Source organism: Liolophura sinensis, chromosome 9 (genome assembly GCF_032854445.1).
Source record: "Liolophura sinensis isolate JHLJ2023 chromosome 9, CUHK_Ljap_v2, whole genome shotgun sequence".
NCBI classification, from domain to species: domain Eukaryota; kingdom Metazoa; phylum Mollusca; class Polyplacophora; order Chitonida; family Chitonidae; genus Liolophura; species Liolophura sinensis.
Genome location: NC_088303.1, coordinates 17354220 through 17376818, shown reverse-complemented (window position 1 = coordinate 17376818; position 22599 = coordinate 17354220). Strand labels below are relative to the sequence as shown.

General features: G+C 39.3%; 1 protein-coding gene across 1 annotated transcript; it reads right to left on the bottom strand.

The window, feature by feature from the left end:
• Positions 1 to 1729: 1729 nt before the first annotated feature.
• Positions 1730 to 22563, bottom strand: LOC135475309 (N6-adenosine-methyltransferase subunit METTL3-like). The gene is made up of 16 exons (XM_064755155.1): positions 22357 to 22563; positions 21020 to 21332; positions 20405 to 20468; positions 19905 to 19978; positions 19360 to 19444; positions 18245 to 18334; positions 16316 to 16349; positions 15965 to 16084; positions 14887 to 14942; positions 14426 to 14548; positions 12087 to 12274; positions 10917 to 10955; positions 10216 to 10324; positions 8243 to 8308; positions 4731 to 4843; positions 1730 to 3219 (listed from the first exon to the last, which is right to left on the bottom strand). Exons 1-16 carry the CDS (start codon positions 22469 to 22471, stop codon positions 3105 to 3107), a joined length of 1704 nt encoding a protein of 567 aa, XP_064611225.1. The 5' UTR covers positions 22472 to 22563; the 3' UTR covers positions 1730 to 3104.
• Positions 22564 to 22599: the final 36 nt, after the last annotated feature.

The following is a 22599-nucleotide window of genomic DNA, read 5'->3' as shown; positions in this document are numbered from 1 at the left end:
CTAGCGTGAGCTTCACAAGTGCCAAGCAAACCGAAGAACGTATGTCTATATCTTTGATAAACATTCCCATGATGTCACAGCTGCAGAACTTTGATATCATTGAGGAAGAAGAGAATGAAGACGACGACAGCGAGTCGGAGGATGAAATCATCGAGAGACTAAGTCTTAAGTTCCATCCCAGTGTGAATCATACGAACAGCTCGGACACCGAAAGTATTTCTAAACTGTCGTTTTCCAGCACATCCTGCCAGGATAATGTCAGTCAAGCGTCAACATCAACCAGTAGAGGTTACAGAACAGTCTCACGCTCCCTTTCGTCTTCCTTGGCGAAAAGACTTTTACAACCTTTTGCCTTCACTCTGAAATCTCGCAATAAAGACGACGAATACCCAGACCCAAGAAAACACGCTAACACTACGGAAGTACGTAATAAAATGACCCCCCTAGATTCACCAACTATTCTTCATGAAGAGATTTTATTGTCATCAAAAAAATCTGGCGCCATTCTCCCAGACAAATACCATGACAAGGGAAATGAAAGGTCTGGGAGTATTTCTAAACACACGGACCTACCTGACAATGAGTTACAAAAAAATGAACTATCACTCGATGAAAGGACATTCGACGACAATGTTAGCGTAGGTTCTCGATCTAGTGGAAATAGTGCGACACAATATCAAGATTCGGCCTCTCCGACGTGGTCCGTGAGGAGCACCGAAAGCCAGTTTGCGTTCAGTGACTGTTTACATCCCATCACTTGGTCGCCTTTAAGCCGCTTCAGTAAAAAAACGTCATCTAATTCGGAAGCGTCTAGCATTTGCTTACCTCCATTAAAGCATACAAGGTGCAGTCCAAGCAGTGTTTCCTTCAGGAGTCCGGCTCCGCTCTTTGATATCTTGTCGAGCCAAAACGAAAGAAATTTCACGTCGCTAGAAAAGGAGGATTCTACAGACATTCCAGACATTCCCATTTGTAAATCTGATCCGCCCATTTCATTGCTGGAAAAGTTGGAGCTGTTGAGAAGCCATCAAAACAAAGACTTTCTTGATCCGAATTTTACGGAACATGACGATGATAAGGAAAAAGAAGTACATGCTGATGAAAATGTACAAAGTGAGCCCAATGTTAAAGAGGCCAAACCAGAAAGGGCCCTCAATCCACCTGGTATCAACAGAGTAGTTGCTTCCCAGCCTCCTGCCGTCCAGATCAGAGTTACCAGGCCATCGACGGAAAATGTACGCTTTTTGCACAGGCGTAACGGTCTTGTCCAGGACGAAATCATTCTAAAGCCGGACCTAAAACGCATTGTGGCTGATGTAGAACCCAGAGACGGCACTGCTCCCTCTCTCAGCAGGCGATCAACACATCGTAAAGTTACCGTTCCATTCATGAACAAAACACAGGGGCGCAAAACTACACTAATATCTGAGCCCTGCCATAGCGTTTCTGTACAGCAGTCAAACACCAACCCGGTTCATAAACCCTTTCGTCGGAACACGCTCCGCTACAGAGAAACTGTTGTACGTCGCTTTGCTATGGCGTTCGCAATAAACATAGTTACTCAGCTTCCAGTAACTATGTTACAGATGATAAGTGAACATACTGAGGAAATGTACCACACACTGATGCCCCTTTTTCAAAGCATTGCTGTAACGTCATTTTGTCTTAGCCCGTACTTGTATGTTTTAGGAAACAAAATTATTCACAAAATTATATCTACGGTCGGCTTTTATTAACAGGTGTACAGTACTATCATAAATACTTCCAGCAAGCTAGGAATTCTGTCGGCTATTGATAAAAGAACGTTTTGACGTGCTTTGTACTGTTGATCAAATAAAAAAAAATCTCCATTTCAGATGGGTACAACTTAAATCAAGCCTTTGGACTTCCAAATTACTCAGGTTTAGCAAATGGCGAAAACGTTGCGTAACAGAGAGCAATTTCATGGCAATTTATGTCGTAAAATATTACTATCGGTGCAATTGCTTCCCTTCGTGTAGAGCATATCCCATAAGACCTTTGTTATCATATATTAACAGAGATCTCAATATCAGGCAAAATGAGACACTGAGCCATGGGCGAAGTTTTGGGTCATTTACAAAACGGTATTTTACACTGCGGTGTGTTGCATTCTGTGGTAGTTGGGATAACCTTTACAAGGTATAATCAAGTTTGTGGCATCACAAATTTTTCAACAAATTTTGCTGGACACTGGCAGGTGTATTGGGTTTTATATGCTGGGACAACTTAAGTGAGAGATGCCAATACTAAATCGAATTTATTTTAATTTATATACAACAATGCATGGTTCAGCGCAACAAAAGTCATCAATTGCAATATACAACTCTATCCCACAAATCTACACTGTATTGTATTTATTGAATTTATTCACTATGGTGTTTTATTCATTCAGAACATGGTCTAATACTCACTGAAATTAATTTTAATTTCTAGTATAACATAAATGCATACATTTCAGTAAGATAAATTTAGATTTCTACTACTCTGGTCGTGCCGATATGGAAATGTCAAAACTTAAAATGTTAAGAAGTTAGAATTGCACTAATGGGCCACTATGCTGCTTGTTATTAAGCCCGCGGTTTAACATCACCTTCAATAATGTTTTCATTCATTCACAACGGTGTCTCCATAAGCAGGGTGGTTCAAACGATGACATATTCATTGTGTCACTCACAACAATATGGCTGGAATATTGCAAACGTGGCACTGAGCTAGAAGTATTCACTCATATTGCCACCTCTCAGGAATTCCATACTGGAAACATCTGGGACTAATGTTTCGCCATCGCGTCCCGGAAATAGTGCACCAACATTTCTGATCTGGCTCAAGTGGTACTTTGCCATGAGGACTCTTCCGGTGAACTAGCAGGTCGAAATCACAATTTTTTTTTTATCAAAATGCATGACTCCAGGGCAGTTTCAGGCCATCACCTGGCTAGTTACACTGCAACCTGCTTGTTGTTTATATCTACCATTAGCCGAGAAATGGTAGCAGAACAGTCTCTTCAAGACACATAGCCTTGTGTAGTGGTAGCCTACAGTGGTAGTTGATTTGTTTTCAGAAGAGACAGAGCTAGAGGGCATTCAGCGATGTTTTGGCGGAGCCATACAGTTGCCGTCTGGGTACCTTTCCTTGAAGGACTTGACAATATCCGGGTCTAGTAGCTTCACACCTTCCACCTGGTTACCTAGGGTAATCCTGAAAGAAATTCTTTTTCTACTATTAATATTGTTAAAATTTCATTGATTTTTTTTACACTGAATAACTGTGATTATTTTAATTTCATCCACCCATAAACCTGAATGCTATCATAAAAGTTAAAAATGCCAACCAATATAGTAACAACTAATCATCTCGCACAACAACGAACCAGTGACAATTTCGTTTCCTTTTCACCTAGGAGACAGTCAGTGATAATGGATGGCTCCACCACATCTGATGTCCCACCACCCCTTTCTCATGTCAACGTTACTTTTCAGTCCATTTCGGGGATAAAGCAATTGTGAAGTCATGACGTCCCAAAAGATGAAACACTTGTAACCAATGTGTGGCACATATTGTTGACCTATTTGCAACAATATTGATTATAACTGGCTAAACGTGTGTTCTTGATTCACAGTTCGGAAAGGTCTACTTGGTTTTTCTCCTCACACACCAGCCAATCAGTAACCATTTCATTTATCTTCTGTCACATCAGCCATAGCTGACAATCTGATCTCTCGTTCACCTACAGGCCAGTCAGTAACAATATGGGTTTCCTCCTCACACATCAGCCAATCAGTAACAATTTGGTTTTCATTCTCACACACCGGCCAATCAATAACCACTTTATTTATCCTTTGTCACATCAGCCACAGCTGACCAATTGGTTTCCCTTTCACCCAGTAAGTAACAAATTAAGTTTCCTTCTCACAGAGCAACCAATCAGCGACTAATATGTTATCCTTCTGACTTATTAGCCAATAAATGACAATTTTGTTTTCCTTCTCACACACCAGCCAATCCGTGCCAATTTCCCATTCAGCTTTCTGTCCTGGTACATGTACAAACTTGCGTACCCACCAGTTTGTTTGTTTGCTTCTGGCATAACTTGTTTTACGTCCTTAGAGAATCTCCTAGCAAATGGCTAGTCCCAATCCCCACATCTTAAAAGTGTTGCATCATAAGAACTCCATACCAAAAGAAGTCAGAAATGAAGCAGTATACACAAACCAGATATGACATCTCACCAAGTCACAGTATACTGATTTATTTATTTTATTTGATTGGTGGTTTATGTCATACTCAAGAATATTTCACTTACACGACAGCGGCCAGCATTATGGTGGGAGGAAACTGGGCAGAGCCCAGGGGAAACCCACGACCATTTTGAAGGTGCTGACAGACCTTCCCACGCACCACAGTATACTGACCCAAGGCAAGACACCTCACCGTCACAAATACCAGACATGGCACCTCGCCCAGTCACAGTATACTAACACCAGACATGGCACCTCGTCCAGTCAGACATCAGACAACATCTCACCCAGACACAGTGTACACACCAGGCTGACAAGTACTTGGCCAGTCTCGTGCATGTGAAGTCAGGAAAGTACATGAATATGTATATCCTGACTTCAGATCCTGGCCATCCTATGCATGACTTGACTGTGACTTGAGTGCAACTCTTCTACTTTAGAGATTGATGTTGTAACTTCTTGTCCACTCACCAGTTTGGCTGAACATTATGTGGTCTGCCAAAGAGCTCCACCTTCCGAGTGCCCGGTGAAAGCCGCTCAATAATGCCGTAGATTTCATCTGGTTTGTGACTTGTGGCTCGCACCTACATGCAAACCGAAAGGAAGAAAACACAGTTTCTCTTTTATTATTGAATTTATTATTGAATTGATTTGGTTTATTTAATTGGTTATACGCCAATAAGTAATGACTGAATATTTCACTTATATGACGGAGGCCAGCATTATGGTGGGAGAAAACTGGGCAGAGCCTGAAGCGAAACCCTCGACAATCCGCAGGTTCCAGGCAGACATTCCCACGTATGGCCGGAGAGCATGTGGGGCAGATTCAAAAAGTCAAATTGTGAAATACGATTTCAGAGGTATACCATGGACTCAAAAAACCTTACTCAAACAATACCTAAGTATTTATGGCTGAAGTTTTCTGAAACTGGATCCAATAGCCAATGCCGTCAGCTCACTTGTATTGTACTAGAACAACTCCCTCCTGGTACTAGAAATAAAACCTAGAAATCTTTTCTTGGCACATACTGTATTATATGGCTTGTTATATCCCACTTAACGAAGTTTGAGTGTTATAGGGGGGAGTGTGTGTGTGTTGGGGGGGGGGGGGGGGGGGGGGTCACCCCGTCTGTGTGTAGGCACGATTTTGTCCATGCATCCCCTCCCAAACTGCTGCCCTGATTTCCATGAAACTTACCACACATCTTCCCTATCATCTGAACTTGTACTTGCTTAAGCTTAATGGCAGTGGGATAATTATTTTCATAATTACTGTATCCGATGATTGTTTTCGACAAAGTATAGTTGTATTCTACATTAGTTTGTATATGTTAGCCTTCTGAAATGTGGTATGTGGTATGCCCGTTGTGCTCTTGTTGTTTCAAACAGCAGTCTTGGTTATGCATGCTGTCAAACAGGTAATGGTATTTCACTTGGTAATATATGTGTATTGTACTGTCTTAATTTTTCTGTTCATAAATAAGTAGACTCTAGGTAAGTCCCTGCTAAGGTCAATACCTCCAAGTCACGGGGAGTAACTGACACGAACTGCCCAAATGGGACGAATTCAATTAAACACCCAAGGAAAATCGCGTGCGTGTAACTATATAAATATATATCCCTGCCTCTGTCGTAATATAGGCCTAAAATTAATACGTGAAGAAAACACAAATATAGGCCTATCTTGAATTTTACTAACGAATAGGTACGTGAGTCTACGTGCAGGGCGGAATCATCCAATCCGTACCAAACGTAATGATTTCGAGTTGTGTGACTGGACAATTAGTTCAACACTGCAAGGAGCTGCATATTCGAAAACCTGCAGAAATAATCGATGCTCTCTCCGAAGGTGATAAGTCAGTGCGACATTCTTCTTTATCAGAGAGTTCCAAATAGCACGTGAAAAGGTCTCCTCCTGTTCATTTATATTTACGTCTTTATCCTATTAAATTTACCTGAAAAATGTTCATGCATTCACTTGTATACAGACATGAGCAATTGTAACCCATCTGTCCAATGCGTACTGCACGCCAGAGACGCCGACTGCATATATCGGACCGTATGTGCAGTACATTTGTTCACACGACCCAACACTGCTGTCCAAGAGCAATGTCACACCGTACAGTATGGTTGTTCCAACCGCATGGAGGATAGGTTGGTAGCGCATACAATTTAAACGTATACAAACTATATGACGTCATGAACACGAAGCCGTGCAATCTATATGTAGGTCAACATATTTAACTCGAGGGTGGAATACTTATACTCGCTGACAGATTTATGTGCATTTTGCAACTACGAAGTATAAACAGCAAAATTCTACGTTCATATGTTTATTTATTTTTCATTTTCCATCAAAATTTTGACAATTATGCCCAGTCAAAAACGTCTAGTCTTCATCACTTTATATGGCAAATAAAAAAGTCTTCTCCAGCGAAGACACAAAAAAACCTACCTCTTTTGCCCATGTTTGTATGGCACACTTGGCGCGCGAATATCTGGCGACAGGGGCAAGTAAGTGTCGGAAATATCTTAGCATGCAGGCCTTCATCTCGGGCTTCATGCTGTCAGTGACCGCACAAAGCAGTTGAGCTAGCCGCAAGCCCGTAACTGGTAACATGCTTCGTACGGTACCAACGTACGTGCAAGAGCAACCTACTTGACTTAATTAAGCAATACTTATTGATCAGCGTGATGCCAAGACGGAAGTTACGGATTGGATGTTTTAAGTCAAGGTTTGCTTAGTTTTGTTTCTTTGATGTTTGGAAATGTTGGGGAATGTAATTAATATTAACTTGTCACGTCGCACAATAAAGTGAGTGAGTGAGTGAGTGCATGGGGTTTAACGTGGTACTTAACAATTTTTCAGTCATATGACGACGGAGGAGTCCTTAGAGTGCATGTAATGTGCCTCCTTGTTCCAGGATGGATTTCCACTGCTCGTTTATCTAGTGCTGCTTCATTGAGATGATTTACCAAAGGCAAGTAAGCCGCCCTGCCCAAGCCATTATGCTGATACAGGTCAACCAGTTGTTGCACTATCCCCTTCATGCTGAACGCCAAGGGAGGAAGTTACAACTTCCTTATTTAAGATCTTGGGTGTGCCTCCTTGTTCCAGGATGGATTCCCACTGCTCGTTTATCTAGTGCTGCTTCATTGAGATGATTTACCAAAGGCAAGTAAGCCGCCCTGCCCAAGCCATTATACTGATACAGGTCAACCAGTTGTTGCACTATCCCCTTCGTGCTGAACACCAAGGCAGGAAGTTACAACTTCCTTATTTAAGATCTTGGGTGTGACCCGACCAAGGAGTGACCCTGGATCTACCACCTCCCGACATGTTGCACAATATAGGATCTACATGCTTTTTGATTAGGTGTCTAATTAGGCTCAACTCAGGCAGAGAAAAACAACCACCCTTTGTCACTATGTAGCTGCAGGGCCATATCTGGACAAAAACTGAAGATTTTGATCTCAATCTTTAAAAGGTTATAAAGGAACTTAAAATGGTGCTTTCTGAAAGCTTTTAAATCTGTGAATGAAAGAAATTTATTGAAAACTTTTTACTGGTAAAAACCGGGACAAAAACAGCCATAGACATGGCCATGACCGTACAAACCTCTTTGCCTAAAATTTTGATTTGGTTGAACTCCATACTAGAGAATATTTCACTACTTCAAAGAGCAGTGTTATGGGTGGTGGAAACAGGTGTGCCCAGCATAAAACATCACCCTTTGGCAAGGTACTGACACAAACTTTCTTACAGACAGATATGCACACAACATTGGTGGAAAAGATGATGGTCGTTGGAGTGAAATAAACTCCAAAGCCAGCATCTTCCACTGCTGATAGTCATTGAGATCATACAAGCTATGAGTGCAGAGATATCCACACTTCTGGCTTACAAGATACTCGCATGATGAAGAGAGGGAGAAGAGAGAGTCGTGAGAATAGAGGGAAGATGAAAAACTTGTGGCTCATACCTCTGCTACAATTACGTCACAGTCGAGTCCATTGTTCACACCTTTCGGGTTCCCCTTTACGCCCACCTGAAAACAAGGAAACATAAGCCTAGAACATGGGGTGACACCCTGAGCTCATGTGGGTGGATGTGGAGGAAGTGGGAACGCTACATCTCATTGCCTTAGTGCAGAGTGTACAGTGAGCTTCCTGTTGTTCACGGCTAGGCTTAGCTGGTGCTAATCACTGACACACCAGTCCTCATAGGTCCTCCCAGAATTCTCACCGTTCAACAAATACGTCCATGAAACACAAAAGAGATACTATCCAAATGTGTTGTCCAACGGAGCTGTCACTAGTTTATGGGAAACATAATGGCTGCCATTTTGCTTTCATTGCTACAAATCAATATGCATGAAGACCTTTCAATTTAAAATGTATCCATATAAATTTGTTTATTTGTAAGACAGGTGATTGGCATTTGAATATTTCATTCATACGGAAATGGTGATTAGAGGTTATGGGTGGGCTTTGTCCAGACCACTGGATGACTTTGTGACACAAATGTCACGGCCAAACCATCCAGATCTGGATTTCTAAAGACAAGATCTAGTTATCTGGACATTGTTTTAAGCAAGGATTACTCTCTAAAAGAACTGGTATTGGATGTTTATCTTTGTGGAGTCCTGAATAATCAGTGATTGTTTTTAACAAGGGAATTTTTTTTGTAGACTTACATAGGAGTATTGAAGTATAAAGTTTTTTTTTTCATATTTGTGATGACAGATTTTTAAATGAGCTATCAATATCTATATATAATATACTACAACGTAGAGAGTGAAACCAGAACAAGAACGACACTGGGATAGTTGGTGAAATCTGGCTTCATGTCAAGCAATTAGGGTTCTATACTAAATGTCCGTGTACCAACATAAACACTCCCTAAGCAGAATTGCAGTCATGTTAAATGCGGGTTATAAGTTGTGACTGATCTAAAATTACTCAAAAGTGTTGTCATATCATTTTTAAAAAAATAAACATAAACATGAAAGGCAGTAGAACAGAACTAGAGTATCAGCTCAGTGTCTCCCATTCAAAAAGCACAAAATCACACCTGTATATTGTTGATTAATCAACAGAAAGATTGACATTACTGACTCTGAATTTCCTGCGGCGTCTGAGGGGCACTCCCTTTAATACCTGAGGATATATCAGGATAGCATTTGCCATTCACGTGGGCTTGTATACGTCAAGTGATTTGGCATGTTGTACAATTATTACACAGGTAGAAATCATTCTGCATTTTCCCTAACAGTTTTAACTGTCTGACTGGCTATTTACTGCTCTGCTGATGCTGACAAAGTTGGACTTGGCATAGTCTTTTACTCAGATTATGGTCAAGTATTAGAACGAGGCGTGAATGTGGTTATCCCCAGTGATCGAACTTTCTCATTTGTGATCAAATGTATACCTGCAATTCTGGTTATGATTTCAGCGTCGTGACAAGGCATATATTATTCAACCTTTTCACATGTTTGCAAGGTGCTTATTCAAGCATATTCTGAAGGCATTATTCTGTGCTGGCTGAAAGCCCTGAAACTGGCCAATCCAACCAATGTGGTTTTATCTCCAAAATCAAGTTGAAAATGTGTATAAACTGCAACTGAAAGTTGCTCTTTCATATGTGCAAAGGTTGATGAATTAGCGAAGACCCTCTTCACACAGACTGGTCAAAACTCAGGAGTGAGACAGACACTGGGATGTAAAAGAGGAAAATGAACATCATACTCATAATTGTGACATTTCTAGCATTTCTGAATTAAATTCTTAACATTTTTCTCAAGCAGTTTTCGTATCAATTCCTCCATAAAGAAGCCAAATCTCATGCCTGAAAACTTTCACTGCTATCAAGAATGCCTGGATGAACTAACTGTTCATTATGTTGGACAAGAGACTCATACTTCAAGGTGTATCAATGCCGAGACCATTGTCTTACCAGACAGTGTTCCTTGCCGTGATTGAGCCAATGGCCAGTCCTTCCAGTGCGGATGATTCGCTGAAGCTGATTGGTCTTCACCCATATCAACTCATCTACCCTTTTGTACCTGGGCAAACATATGCGTTCATAATCTTTGATACAATATACGTAACATTAGCCAAGAAAACCACATTTATTCATCGCCTCTTTTACAGGATGAACGAATCTTAAGGAAATTACTTCTTAAATTAACCATATTTAACCAAAAGTTTGGGATGTAAAAATGCACTTTAGGGAGAAGATGGAGGCCTCAAAATGATAGTTTTGATGCCAACATTTTTTCTGGTACAAAATCTATGACCAAACTTCAGAAAAAAAGCTCATAAGTAGCCCTATAAGGTGGATGAATCCATCAGTATAAAGACATGTTAAACATTTGGTAAAACACAGTGATGCAGTCATGATTCATTTTAACACAGTCATGATTCATTTTAACACAGTGATGCAGTCATGATTCATTTTAACATGTGATACAGTCATGATTCATTTTAACACAGTGATACAGTCATGATTCATTTTAACACAGTGATACAGTCATGATTCATTTTAACATAGTGATGCAGGCATGATTCATTTTAACACAGTGATGCAGTCATGATTCATTTTAACACAGTGATGCAGTCATAATTCATTTTACTCGCAATGATCGGCACACGTACCCCCATAATTCCAAGCATTCCCTGCCCAATTCCATGGCTCTGCAAGAAAAGTGGACAGCACTGTTACTACACCTCCTCTGAGTTTGTTTTGCTTCTGACTGGCTATCTTCTACCTCAAACTAAGGCAACAAAATGTTTATGGGCAACCATGGAACTTTAAATTAAGTCATAACACGATAAACAAATGCACAAGGAAACTGGTCTTCGGTACAGCCAAAACTACATATGTACTAGCCAAAAACCATTGTGCACTTCATCAGGATTTATTAATCATGGTTCCAGGTCATCTTTTATAAATTATTCCTCCATAATATCTGAAATATTCCTTCAAAATGCTTGAAATATTCATCAAAAATGTCTGTCATTCTGAGGCAAAGTATTTAATTTCATTTTAATTATTTAATTTTTTCTTTGCTGCCGAAACAGATATCATGAAGTAAATGGAATTTTGTTGTGGCCTACAAATAATTATCGCTAATTAGCTGACTATGAACAGAGGATTTAACCTAGGAGATCCTATCTCCCCTGTCAGCCAATGAGCATTGACTCTATATACCTTAAGTCACAAGGTTTGTAAGGTATCTGGTGAGGAGTGGAGGTAAATTTACTTCGGCACTATCCTTAATCACAGCTGTTATAAGGCAACAACTCTTCAGTATAGTCTAAGGCACTAACTGGATAGTTTAATACATACAAAAACAATGACTTCTATTTGAACAGGAACACAGTTGTGCACAGCATACATCTGCACACATAATCTGACAAGTTTACCAGGGGCATTTTTACCACTGTGATGTATCCCTGCACTGTACGTTGCCATGGAAGTTACCCAAGGTGCAGTTCACAAGGGCTTCGTAAAACAGACCCTTGGAGTTGAAAGGTATTCATCTTGTTCACTGTTCATTGTCAAGAATCTGATTTCTTTTAGTACTCTGAATACTAACGATCTACTAAGAATGACATGACATATTTGTACATGTAGTGTGAGGCGTTACCTCAAAATTCCAATTTCAAACATACAGGACAAAAATAATCATGTATTCACTTTTGATACAAAGAGACCCACAAATATTAAGACAAGTGAAAACTGGCTTGGTGGAATTGAGCCCACAATCATACTGCAGAGCACTAAGCCACTAGCCAGCACGGATGACCCTGTGAGAACCGTACCTTCCTGTGACCCACAGAAACAGGAACCCATCATCTTGCAACCCCGGCACATCTAACTTCCTCATTTCATCGTCACTCATTGTACCGTACGGGAGTTCCATGTGAATGTCCCAGGGCGGGTCAGCCATCACTACTGCACACTTGCCCAACACGGACATGTCAAAGTAACGTAAGTCACACTGTACCCACTACAAAGACACATAAAAACAAGGGTTGCGAGGAACTCTACAGCTCACCAATGTTTGCACTTGGGAAATGCTTTTAATCATGAAAGAATACTCAAGAAGAAGTGAGTTTAATACATTTTGTATGTGTAAAAAATAAAAAATTTTAACTTCTAGCTGGTTGCTTTAGAAAGCAGAAATTTGAGAGACTTGGTCCTACTTTAATATGACAGTGCTTCATCCTTGTTTGAAACCGCAAGCCAAATTCAAAATCCCTGCATGAAACCAGATGATTTCTCACATGGTAAATAGGATTTATTAAATAGGAGTGAGTCAGTGAGTGCTTGGGGTTTAACGTCGTACTTAACAATCTTTCAGTCATATGACCACGAAGGAATCCTCAGAGTGCATGTAATGTGCCTCCTTGTTGCAGGATGGATTTCCACCGCTCTTTTATCTAGTGCTGCTTCACTGAGATGCCTTACCTAAGGCAAGTAAGCCACCCTTCCCGAGCCATTATACTGATATGGGTCAACCAGTTGTTGCACTATCCCCTTCCTGCTGAACGCCCCGGTTTAAATAGGAATCTAAATGACCACAATCCAGTATTCAAATCAAGATCATGTTATTAAATCTTGCTATTTCCACTTGTTTGCCACGGAAACCAGAAAATGGCTAAAGCCTGATTAAATAGGAACATGCTTATCCTCAAAATGAACTTGTATACTATACATGAAATCTTTATGAGAAACTGTTTGGTTCATACTGCCACCTCATCATTAACCATGTTGTTCACCATGTCACTACTGTGATGCCAATATCCCTTCAGTACATGGAATATAAGTACCATGTACATGCAAGCTTCAGTAGAAAGGCCGTTGAAAACTGAAAAATGTACTTATTTTTAAGATTTTTGCTTTTTGGGCAGTATTTTGTTAATGAGTGCCAGAGTTGTTGTGCAAGCCAACATTAATCATATGAAAAGGTAAAATGAAACAATGTGTATGGTTTGTAGGGAAATAAATATGCATATTCTCTAGGCGAGAATAAGCAGAAATGATGTCATTGATTAACATGCGGGGAACGAGAGACCATCTTAGCGCCCCAACCACACCCACCCACCCACCACTCCTCTCCCAACAAAGTTGTTTTGACAGTTTTCACCAATGACATCATCACAGCAAGCTACTTAATTTCTGTAATGACCATCCCATTAGGAAAACTATAGTTTAAAGCCATTCTAATGGTTATGCCCCAAGGAGAAAGCTGAAAAGATCTTTTTGTACTTTTATATGTTAAGCCACATCTTGAATTCCATATTAAGAAATAAAAACCAAGTGTTTTTTGTAACCTTTAAAATAGAAGCCCAGGCAAGTACAACTGTACTTGATATAAACAAAATGATACGATGACAGATTTAATGTGCGCAATTCAACAAGTCATGATTTTATGAATACAATGAACCATATCCATATATTTGAGGCTACCAGAGGTAAACTCTCAACAAAATATCCCAAAGAAAACAGATGCGAGTTTAATGAAGATATGAGGTTTAAGGCTGTAAAGCTACAGTACAAATCTAATTATGATTGAAAAGAAAAACAAATATTGCCACTAATTCTTAGCATAATTAGTAAGAAAGAAATTTTTGTTGTACAATGCTGACAGGATTGGGAAAAGTAGTCGTTTATACTTTAGCCGGTCGCAAAAGTGAGCACATGGAACTATTATGCCTGCAGAATGACAGAACGATAAGCAGGTCTGTTTGACAGTCACCTATATGTACAGTCGATCAAAGACATAATACCAAAACTTTTATCGATAAATCAATAATTGCTGAAACTTCAACTATGTCAAGGTCATACATGTATATACATGTAATGTTATTCAAGTTTTGAACATTGCACAAGGATTTGATTTATTATTTCTCGATTTATGTTGAGACACAAAAACTGTTGGAAATCAACAATGGACAACTTCAAAGGGTAGTAACTGTCGTGGTGTGACCCACCCAGCCAGTGCATTGGTCATATCTTCCCTATCCCACAACAATGTGAAAGCTACTTTAGCTGTTTATTGCTCTTAAGTTCTCCTCGGTTAGATAACTTTTGTGAGATATACTGATGATGAGCAGACAGAAAGAGAGAGAACAAATATTTGGGAACGGCTGCTTACCTGGGAGGGGTACATAGTCACATCTTTGTTTGAGTCAGTCAGCTTGCTTCCCAGTGCTGCCTCGCGCCTCAGTAACGACCCGTCAACTTGTCGTTCGGGGTAATCTATCTCGTAATGTACGTACTGTAACCAAAAGTAGATTTGTGGTTGTGCATCTAAATATGCATTATGTACTGATCATCAAAGATAAGGTCTTGTTTGATTAAACCATCAAACTACCAAATTACTGATGAACTCTCGCGCTTCTGATGTACACTCCATGTTGATAACAAGTGCTGCCCAGCAATAATTCTCACCTTGGCTGAAGGAAGAGTGAGATGGTGCTGATAAACTTGACTTACAGGATTATTAACTACTGCAAGATCAGAGTACAAAAAAGGTTCAGAAAAAAAAAAAAGAAAAAAGGGGGCTTTAATATATATAGCATGATATTTCATGCAACAAGGGAAGACAACTCTCACCTTACAAGTGTCCATGTGAAAGCAGGTATTGAGAAAGGAGCAATCTCCCAGAGATTCTAAAAGAAGAAATGTCAAAGTAGAGTCATATTCAGCATATTGTACTCTAGCAATGTCATTCAGACGAAAATGGAGATACACTGTAAACCTTTTCGACTGGAATTTATGCATGTCTGGTACAATTATGATGAAAACAATGCTAAAAATTTACTATCTATTTATTTATTTGGGTCACTAAATATGCAAGCATCATAAACCTGTGCGAATCATTTCTCTACAAGTCATACTTCTCTCCGAATGTTTCAAACTATATATTTCTGACCTCTCCAGTAACTTTTTCCAAAAGGCACTGTTGAATGATCTTCCCCTAAAAATCATGCACTTTCTCTTATATTTTCAAATGTGTTTGATTAAATATTTATGTTCCGATTTACTGTAAATCTCAACCCTTTCAACATCTAAAGCACTGTTTTCAGCGTAATTCATGCATACAATTACGATGAAAATGAGTTCAAAATGATTCTTTGTGTTACTTAAGATGTAAGCTTCATAAAACAATGCAAATTATTGCTCTACACCCCAAACTTCTCTTAGAATGTTTCAAAATATCGGCCGCAGAGACAGTTGAAAAAGGTTGAAGAATTAGGTATCAACAATCAATCAAAACACCCAATGAAATCTTACAAATCAATCTGTTAAAGATTTAATAACCACTTTGGCAAGGATATGAACTTAATTTATTTATTTATTTCATTGGTGTTTAACGCTGTACTCAAGAATATTTCACATATACAACGGTAGTCAGCATTATGGTGGGTGGAAACCAGGCACAGCCCGCGGGAAACCCACGACCATCCGCAGGTTGCTGCAGACCTTCCCACGTACGGCCGGAGAGGAAGCCAGCATGAGCTGGACTTGAACTCACAGCAACCGCATTGGTGAGAGACTCCTGGGTCATTGCGCTGCACTAGCGCGCTAACCAACTGAGCCACGGAGGCCCTGACATGAACTTAAATGAATGATAGATGTCAAACATCAAAAATAAAGAAATTCAAATAAATGGTCTTAAGGCACTGCCTACCGTCTGTATGTTTGTGAATAATTTTTCGGAAGTGTAGTTTTTTACAGGGAACCCGAGCTCCATTCATCCTCGTGCATTCTTCTTTGGTGCCACATGGACAGAACTCCTGCAGCTGGCCACCTGAATATCAAAAGTCATTCCAAATACTACTGACATTTCGCAACTGCTAAAAATCACGTCAGATGTGGTGTTAGAGCAAAATGTTCAATGTATTGTCTAAAAATCATAAAAAAACAAACAATCCAAAACAAAGACACACTCAATTCTATAAACAAACTCTAGAAGAGGATACCAGCATGTGGTTTTAATTCAAATAAAAATTTAATCTCAGAATAATTCTTTCACACATACCTTGTGATTTGAATTGTTCAACAAGTGACTGCTCCTACAAACAAAAAATAACATTGAAAAATCGTGATACATTTTAAGGCTTTGCTACATGTCCCTCCATACAGATGTCACTGACAGGGATATTAAAGTTAGAGGTTTAGAGGGCTGATCGTGGTCCAACCACTGGAGCAGATACACCTAACCACCACAGCATTTGCCAGGTATGGTAAATGATCTAACATTCCTACCAAATGCATGTTTAGAGGCAAATAAATCTCTTAAAATATACCTTTTGGTGCCGCAACTTTTTTCTTAACAGTATGTCATCCTATTTTTATGTCAACAAACCTCAAACACCTTTTAACATCTATCGAACTGTCATCATAAATAAAAATGAGGAACTCTGTCATGGAGAAAACATTAGCCATTTTAACACCATACTTAATAAAGGGCAGTGGTTTCCACTGGGCTCAACACTTTCCTCCAACAGCAAATGTTACTGCTGTAGTATGCAGTACACAAAATTATTATAGCATTAACATTCATTCAATCACTCAGTAAATACATACATATCCCATAATAAGAGATGAACAACATGGTGTACCTTCATGAAATATTCCCCATTTTACAAGCCATTATCTCCATCATGATGACACCTCATCCTGATTCTATCAATCGTCTCTTTAAAGGGTACAGGAAAGGCTTTGTTTTTATTGTTTAATATGGAGTATACACAAGGTGACTTAACAAGTGCAAAAAAGCTTATCATCTTTCTCCTTCAAAAGTGGCTTTAAACTACAGTATTTCTGTTTATTTATTTATTTATTTATCTGATTGGTGTTTTATGCCGTCACTTATATGACGGCGGCCAGCATTATGGTGGGAGGAAACCAGGCACAGCCCGCGGGAAACCCACGACCATCCGCAGGTTGCTGCCTGACCTTCCCATGTACAGCTGGAGAGGAAGCCTGCATGAGCTGGACTTGAACTCACAGCGACCGCATTGGTGAGAGGGTCCTGGGTCATTACGCTGCGCTAGCGTGCTATCCAACTGAGCCACAGAGGCCCCCAGTATTTCTAAGGCCCCAGAAGTCAGTCTGGAAATTAGGAAGCCTGCGGTGGTGACAATGATGACAGGTGTCAAAACCACTGCGTGAGAAGATTGAATTGGAGCGCTAAGCTGGTCCCATATTCCCCTCAATGACATCATTAACCACCATTGGGGGAAATATGCATAAAATAATGGGTTTTTGAGAAATATAAAATATGCCTCAAATATGAAACTTTTTCATTCATTTTCGTTACATACATATCTTCGTATACTCTTCATTTTATAGTATTTTTTCATGAACCTTTAGAAACCACCATGTCAGTAGTTGATATCGTGCAGATCTCACATCACTCAAGACAGCCTCTGGATCAGAAGTGCTCAACTTTACTATGGACTAGAGCATTCTGCAGAGGCACTGACTTTATTTATCTGATTAGTACTTAAGGCCATCATGATTGTCCATTTTGTGCGTGGAAGAACCCAGAGCATCTGAAGTAAACCACCAACCTTTGCCAAATCTATTTTGGACAATGTCTAAATGTTAAGCTGACCTGTCTGTCTTTAGCCCTTAAAAATCTTCTGAAAATGGAAATATCCGCACTCTACAGTTTCACAGACTATGTGTGGTCCATAGATCAGACAGACTAAAAGTAAAAAACATGTTTCGCAATTTGCCTTAAATGCAAGTAATTTGATAATAAATGACACAATGCTTAGATAAAACAACAGCAGTGACTCCACTGGCCATCTTTTGTTCCAACAAGCTTTCTCCCACCTTAATAAATAACTGAGCAGAAGGCAATCAAGTCAGTATTCAATTAGTGCAATGTGGCAAATGAGGATATCTCCCTAGGAGGTAACTGACTCAATGGACGCTGGTCCATAGATTGTATGTGTACCTTTGCAGTCGGCTTACTTAACAAGGACAGGATTTCTTCACTTAATTTCTTGTTTTCCCTTTCTTTGGCAGACTGCATGGACAAGAGACTCTGTAAAGGTAGAAATGAAACAAGTGTAAATTCAACATAAATTCAACATACTTATTCCAAAGACAAAAATACTAATCAAAATGCCTTTTTACATGTTTATAGTTTATTTGTTGAGTTTAAATTATAATCAATTTTCTTTTATTTCAAACGTTTTACTGGATATTGTTAGACAATTTGAACAGTGTTACCCTAACCCCTCAACCTTTTCCCATGTGAAGAAACAACTTTCAGTGCAACGTAAACACATTTTAAAGTTAATTTTGGAGACAAAACTACATCGGTTGGATTGGCCGATTTCAGGGCTTCAGAAAAAGTGTAATTTTATATATCTACACAGAATAATTCAGAATATGCCTGAAAACATGTGAGAAGGCTGAAGAATAACAGTAATCAGTTATTTTGAATATAAGATAGTAGTCAGGGATAATGAAGTACATTAAATTTACTATACAGACAGAACAGTCATTTTGAAGCAATTGTGAACTTTTCCTCACAGCAGTCTGTGCTTTTGGTTACCAATGTGATGTACAGTCTAGCTGTTAGAGTGGCCACCGCTAGATCAGAATACTGGGGATGAAACCCGTGTCCGGTCATACCAGAGACTTTAAAAATTGTACTTGTTGCTGCTTCACTTGGCACTCAGCAGGGAGAGATTAGAGTAAAAAAAACCCAAATTATACATACATACATGCATACATACATACATACATGCATACATACATACATACATGCATACATACATACATACATACATGCATACATACATACATACATACACTCATGCATACATACATACATACACACATGCATACATACATATATACATGCATACATACATATATACATGCATACATACATATATACATGCATACATACATGTATATACATGCACCCATGCATACATATTGTAATGTAATTGTAATGTAACTTGACCAATGAGGTCAACACATATTCTGTTTATTAACACCAAACAAAGCAAACAAATAAGAGTCCGCTGACTTCAACTAGCACAGCTAATGTGTTACCTCAATGAGGTCACCAGGTGTGTCTGTAGTGCTGGCTGAGACTTTGGACAGTTTGGAGGCTGGGCCGTCTTCACTACCTTTATCACTGAGAAATACAAACATATACAATACATATACATGTATAAAGTATACATTTTTTACACTCTGTATAAAAAAAATAAATACATAATTACTCAAAAGAATTTTCTTCCAATAACAGAGAAGGGGTGCTTGAGTGTGCATCTCCTCAAATGGCAAACCCTAAAACAGTGTTTGACAAGTAATCAAATTATATGGGAGCACAAAAATTCCACCGAAAGCGAAAACATTAAAGCTTATAAGTTACATAAATGTATGCTAAGAGCACAAAGATGACTTTACAGCATCCAGTACACCGGATACAACTTGCAAATTCATCTGGCAACTGGCAAAATTGGTGTAATTACTCCTCCTGAGCTTTCATCTGAAATAATTTTTTTCTCATCATGAGGTGATACTAAAGCCTTATAGTAAACAAAATTTAAAATGGAACCATTTCTTCTGTTTTGTTCCAAATATATATTTACCTATCTCGTCTTCTCTTGGAGTCATCTTTGCCCAGAGATTTAGATCCTACCAAATCATTTGAAACTGCTGATAGCTGAAAATTAACAATGTGAAAAAAAACAGAAAGTTTAAGTTGGACAAATAATCTCTCCTAAATATACCACTGAAAACATTGAGGTTATACCACTCTGTTAACAAGCTTTGGTAGGACATAAATAAATATATACAAAATCAACAGAAACAGTCCTTGGAGTGATAGGCTAATAAATAAATTAGTTGCCCTAAAACACCATGAATTTCATCCATGACTTACTTGCCCATTATTCATTATTTTATTGACTCTAGACTGGTGTTTTCAGGTTTGGTGATGGGTTGATATTTTACTGGAAAATTATAAGTTTCAGCACCAAAAATAATATTTTGTGGCAATTATTTGCCTCTAAAATGCACTTTTGTGGACGAAATTTTAGGTCACTTAGGGTAATTAGATAAAGTATTGAACTCTGTGTAAAAGACTAACCTTGGAGAGATCCAGTGATGAGACTGTTATCCTGCTCTTATCTGCTGATTCTTTTGTTATAATACTGAAACAAATATTTACCAGTGTTTTTCAAAATGACGATGTGTCAACAGCTCACTCAGAATGTATGATTACGGCTTTACACCACATCGCCAATATAGCAGCCATACTGTGGCAATGCATGTTTAGAAAAGGTCAAGCTAAAAGCAAGGGAGATAACTGAAGACAATGTCAACATATACGAACAGTTTACATCAACATTGTAAAGGCTGTCCATAGCTGGATTTCTTTTATCATGTGTTAAATCTCACATGGTTACTGATACATGTATGCTTGTTTTAGTCACGTCATTACTGTATACGCCAGGTCCGAGTCATTCGATGGAACTGGTTTCTCTAACTATCTCACTTCCTGCTTCAAATTCTGTACATTCTTTAGCCTCTGGGCCTATGTATGTTTTGGAACTCTATATCACCAGCCTAAACCACAATTTTGGTAAAATGGCCACAAGACACACTCAACACATTCGTTTTTCAACTACATGTAGTTCCATGTATACATATCAGCACGAAGCGTCTTTCAAACTTTGCATTTACCACTAGTGATTGCACCAACCTAATCAGTTGCTGAGCAGCAAATTTCTCCAAAAGATGTTCAATAGCAGAGAGTTTGACCTGGCGACATAACAGTTTAGATGTCTCCGTGGCTAGTACGGAGGCATTAGAAGGTATGTCCAAGCTGATATCACACAGCACCAGTAACAACTTCTTCTCCACCTCTACATCAGACTTAACCACCTCAGGCTCGCTGGTTGCCATGGTCGATGGTGGTGGGGCAGGGCTTGCACTCCGCGAAGAGGTCATTGACAGAGATGACTTAGACAGGGAAGATGCTGGTGTCTCGCTCTTTGAAGTTGATCCACTTGACTCTGAAAGACAGGAGACGTTTGTTTAGTTCCAATCTAGTAGAATAATTTGCTACATGTGTCTGTTCATGATGAAGTCAGTTTAGTGTAAACATACTAGTGAATGTATGTTCATGGCCAACAGTCAGGCATACAGAAATGTGTCAATTTCAAGGATACCACAACAATTAAAGGATAGAACAAAACAAACTATTTCACTGTTTGAATGACTGTGTTTTCAACACACCAATTTTTAACTGTTAGCACTCTATGGTAATGTTTGTGGGGAAAAGCAAAATTGTTTGCTGACTTATTATTCCATTGGCACCATCACAAAAGACAAACATCAAATGTCCACTTCTCATTTTTATGGTCATGTCATAAAAATGAGTTCACTTGTTTAATTGTATGGCAGAGCCAAATAGCTTGATGGCTTTCTCCTGAGGAATGAATGCTTGATTGAATTACAATAACAAAACTGTGGTTGGCAATGGGAAGGGCTGGGGGATGATACGAGATGTTATGTTATTTACAATTGAACAACCTGAGGTTCGTGGAGTGTTCATACTGCAATCTGTTCACAGACACTTTTGTAAATGCCAGGGTCAATGATCAGAGGTTGAGCAGTCAAATATTTCCAGTCTACTACAGTACCTTAATGATAAATGTACTTGAACAACTCACAATTAAAAGCTGAGAGATTTTTCAACTGTTTATTATTGTTCACATAATGAGGCCGGCAGGTGCACATGTTTAGTTACACCCTGCTGTGGGCAAAAGTTACACCTCTTGAGCAGACAAGTTACAGTGCCAAATGACAGCATTCGCACCTAGTCCGAGATTGCTCTGACATTAGCGCATAGGTCCGAGATTCATTAGTGATGCTCCACGTGAGCGCATGTACTGACAGCCGCGACATATTTGACAAGGACTGGTAACTGCATCAGGTTTTTAAATGGAGGGCGCTCTGACGTTGGTTTCGGGTCATCCTTGGCCGAACAAAATGTTGCCGAACGTAACGTCAGAGCGATCTAAGACTAATTCGCACCATTCTTTATCTCCGCAGCCAGATCTTGTCTTTGGCGTTTTCTCTCCCGCATGCGAGCTCTCATGCTGCTCTGCTTGTTCTTTATTGCTTGAATCGCGTCCCATGTTTCCGACATGATGACTCCTGATGAATAATGGTCGAAATCTTGTCCGAATACCACTTCTATATACTTTGAAACTGTTACTCTGATGTCAAATCATGCGCTAGTAGATGGGAGCTGCCATCTTGGATGAAGGGAACAGT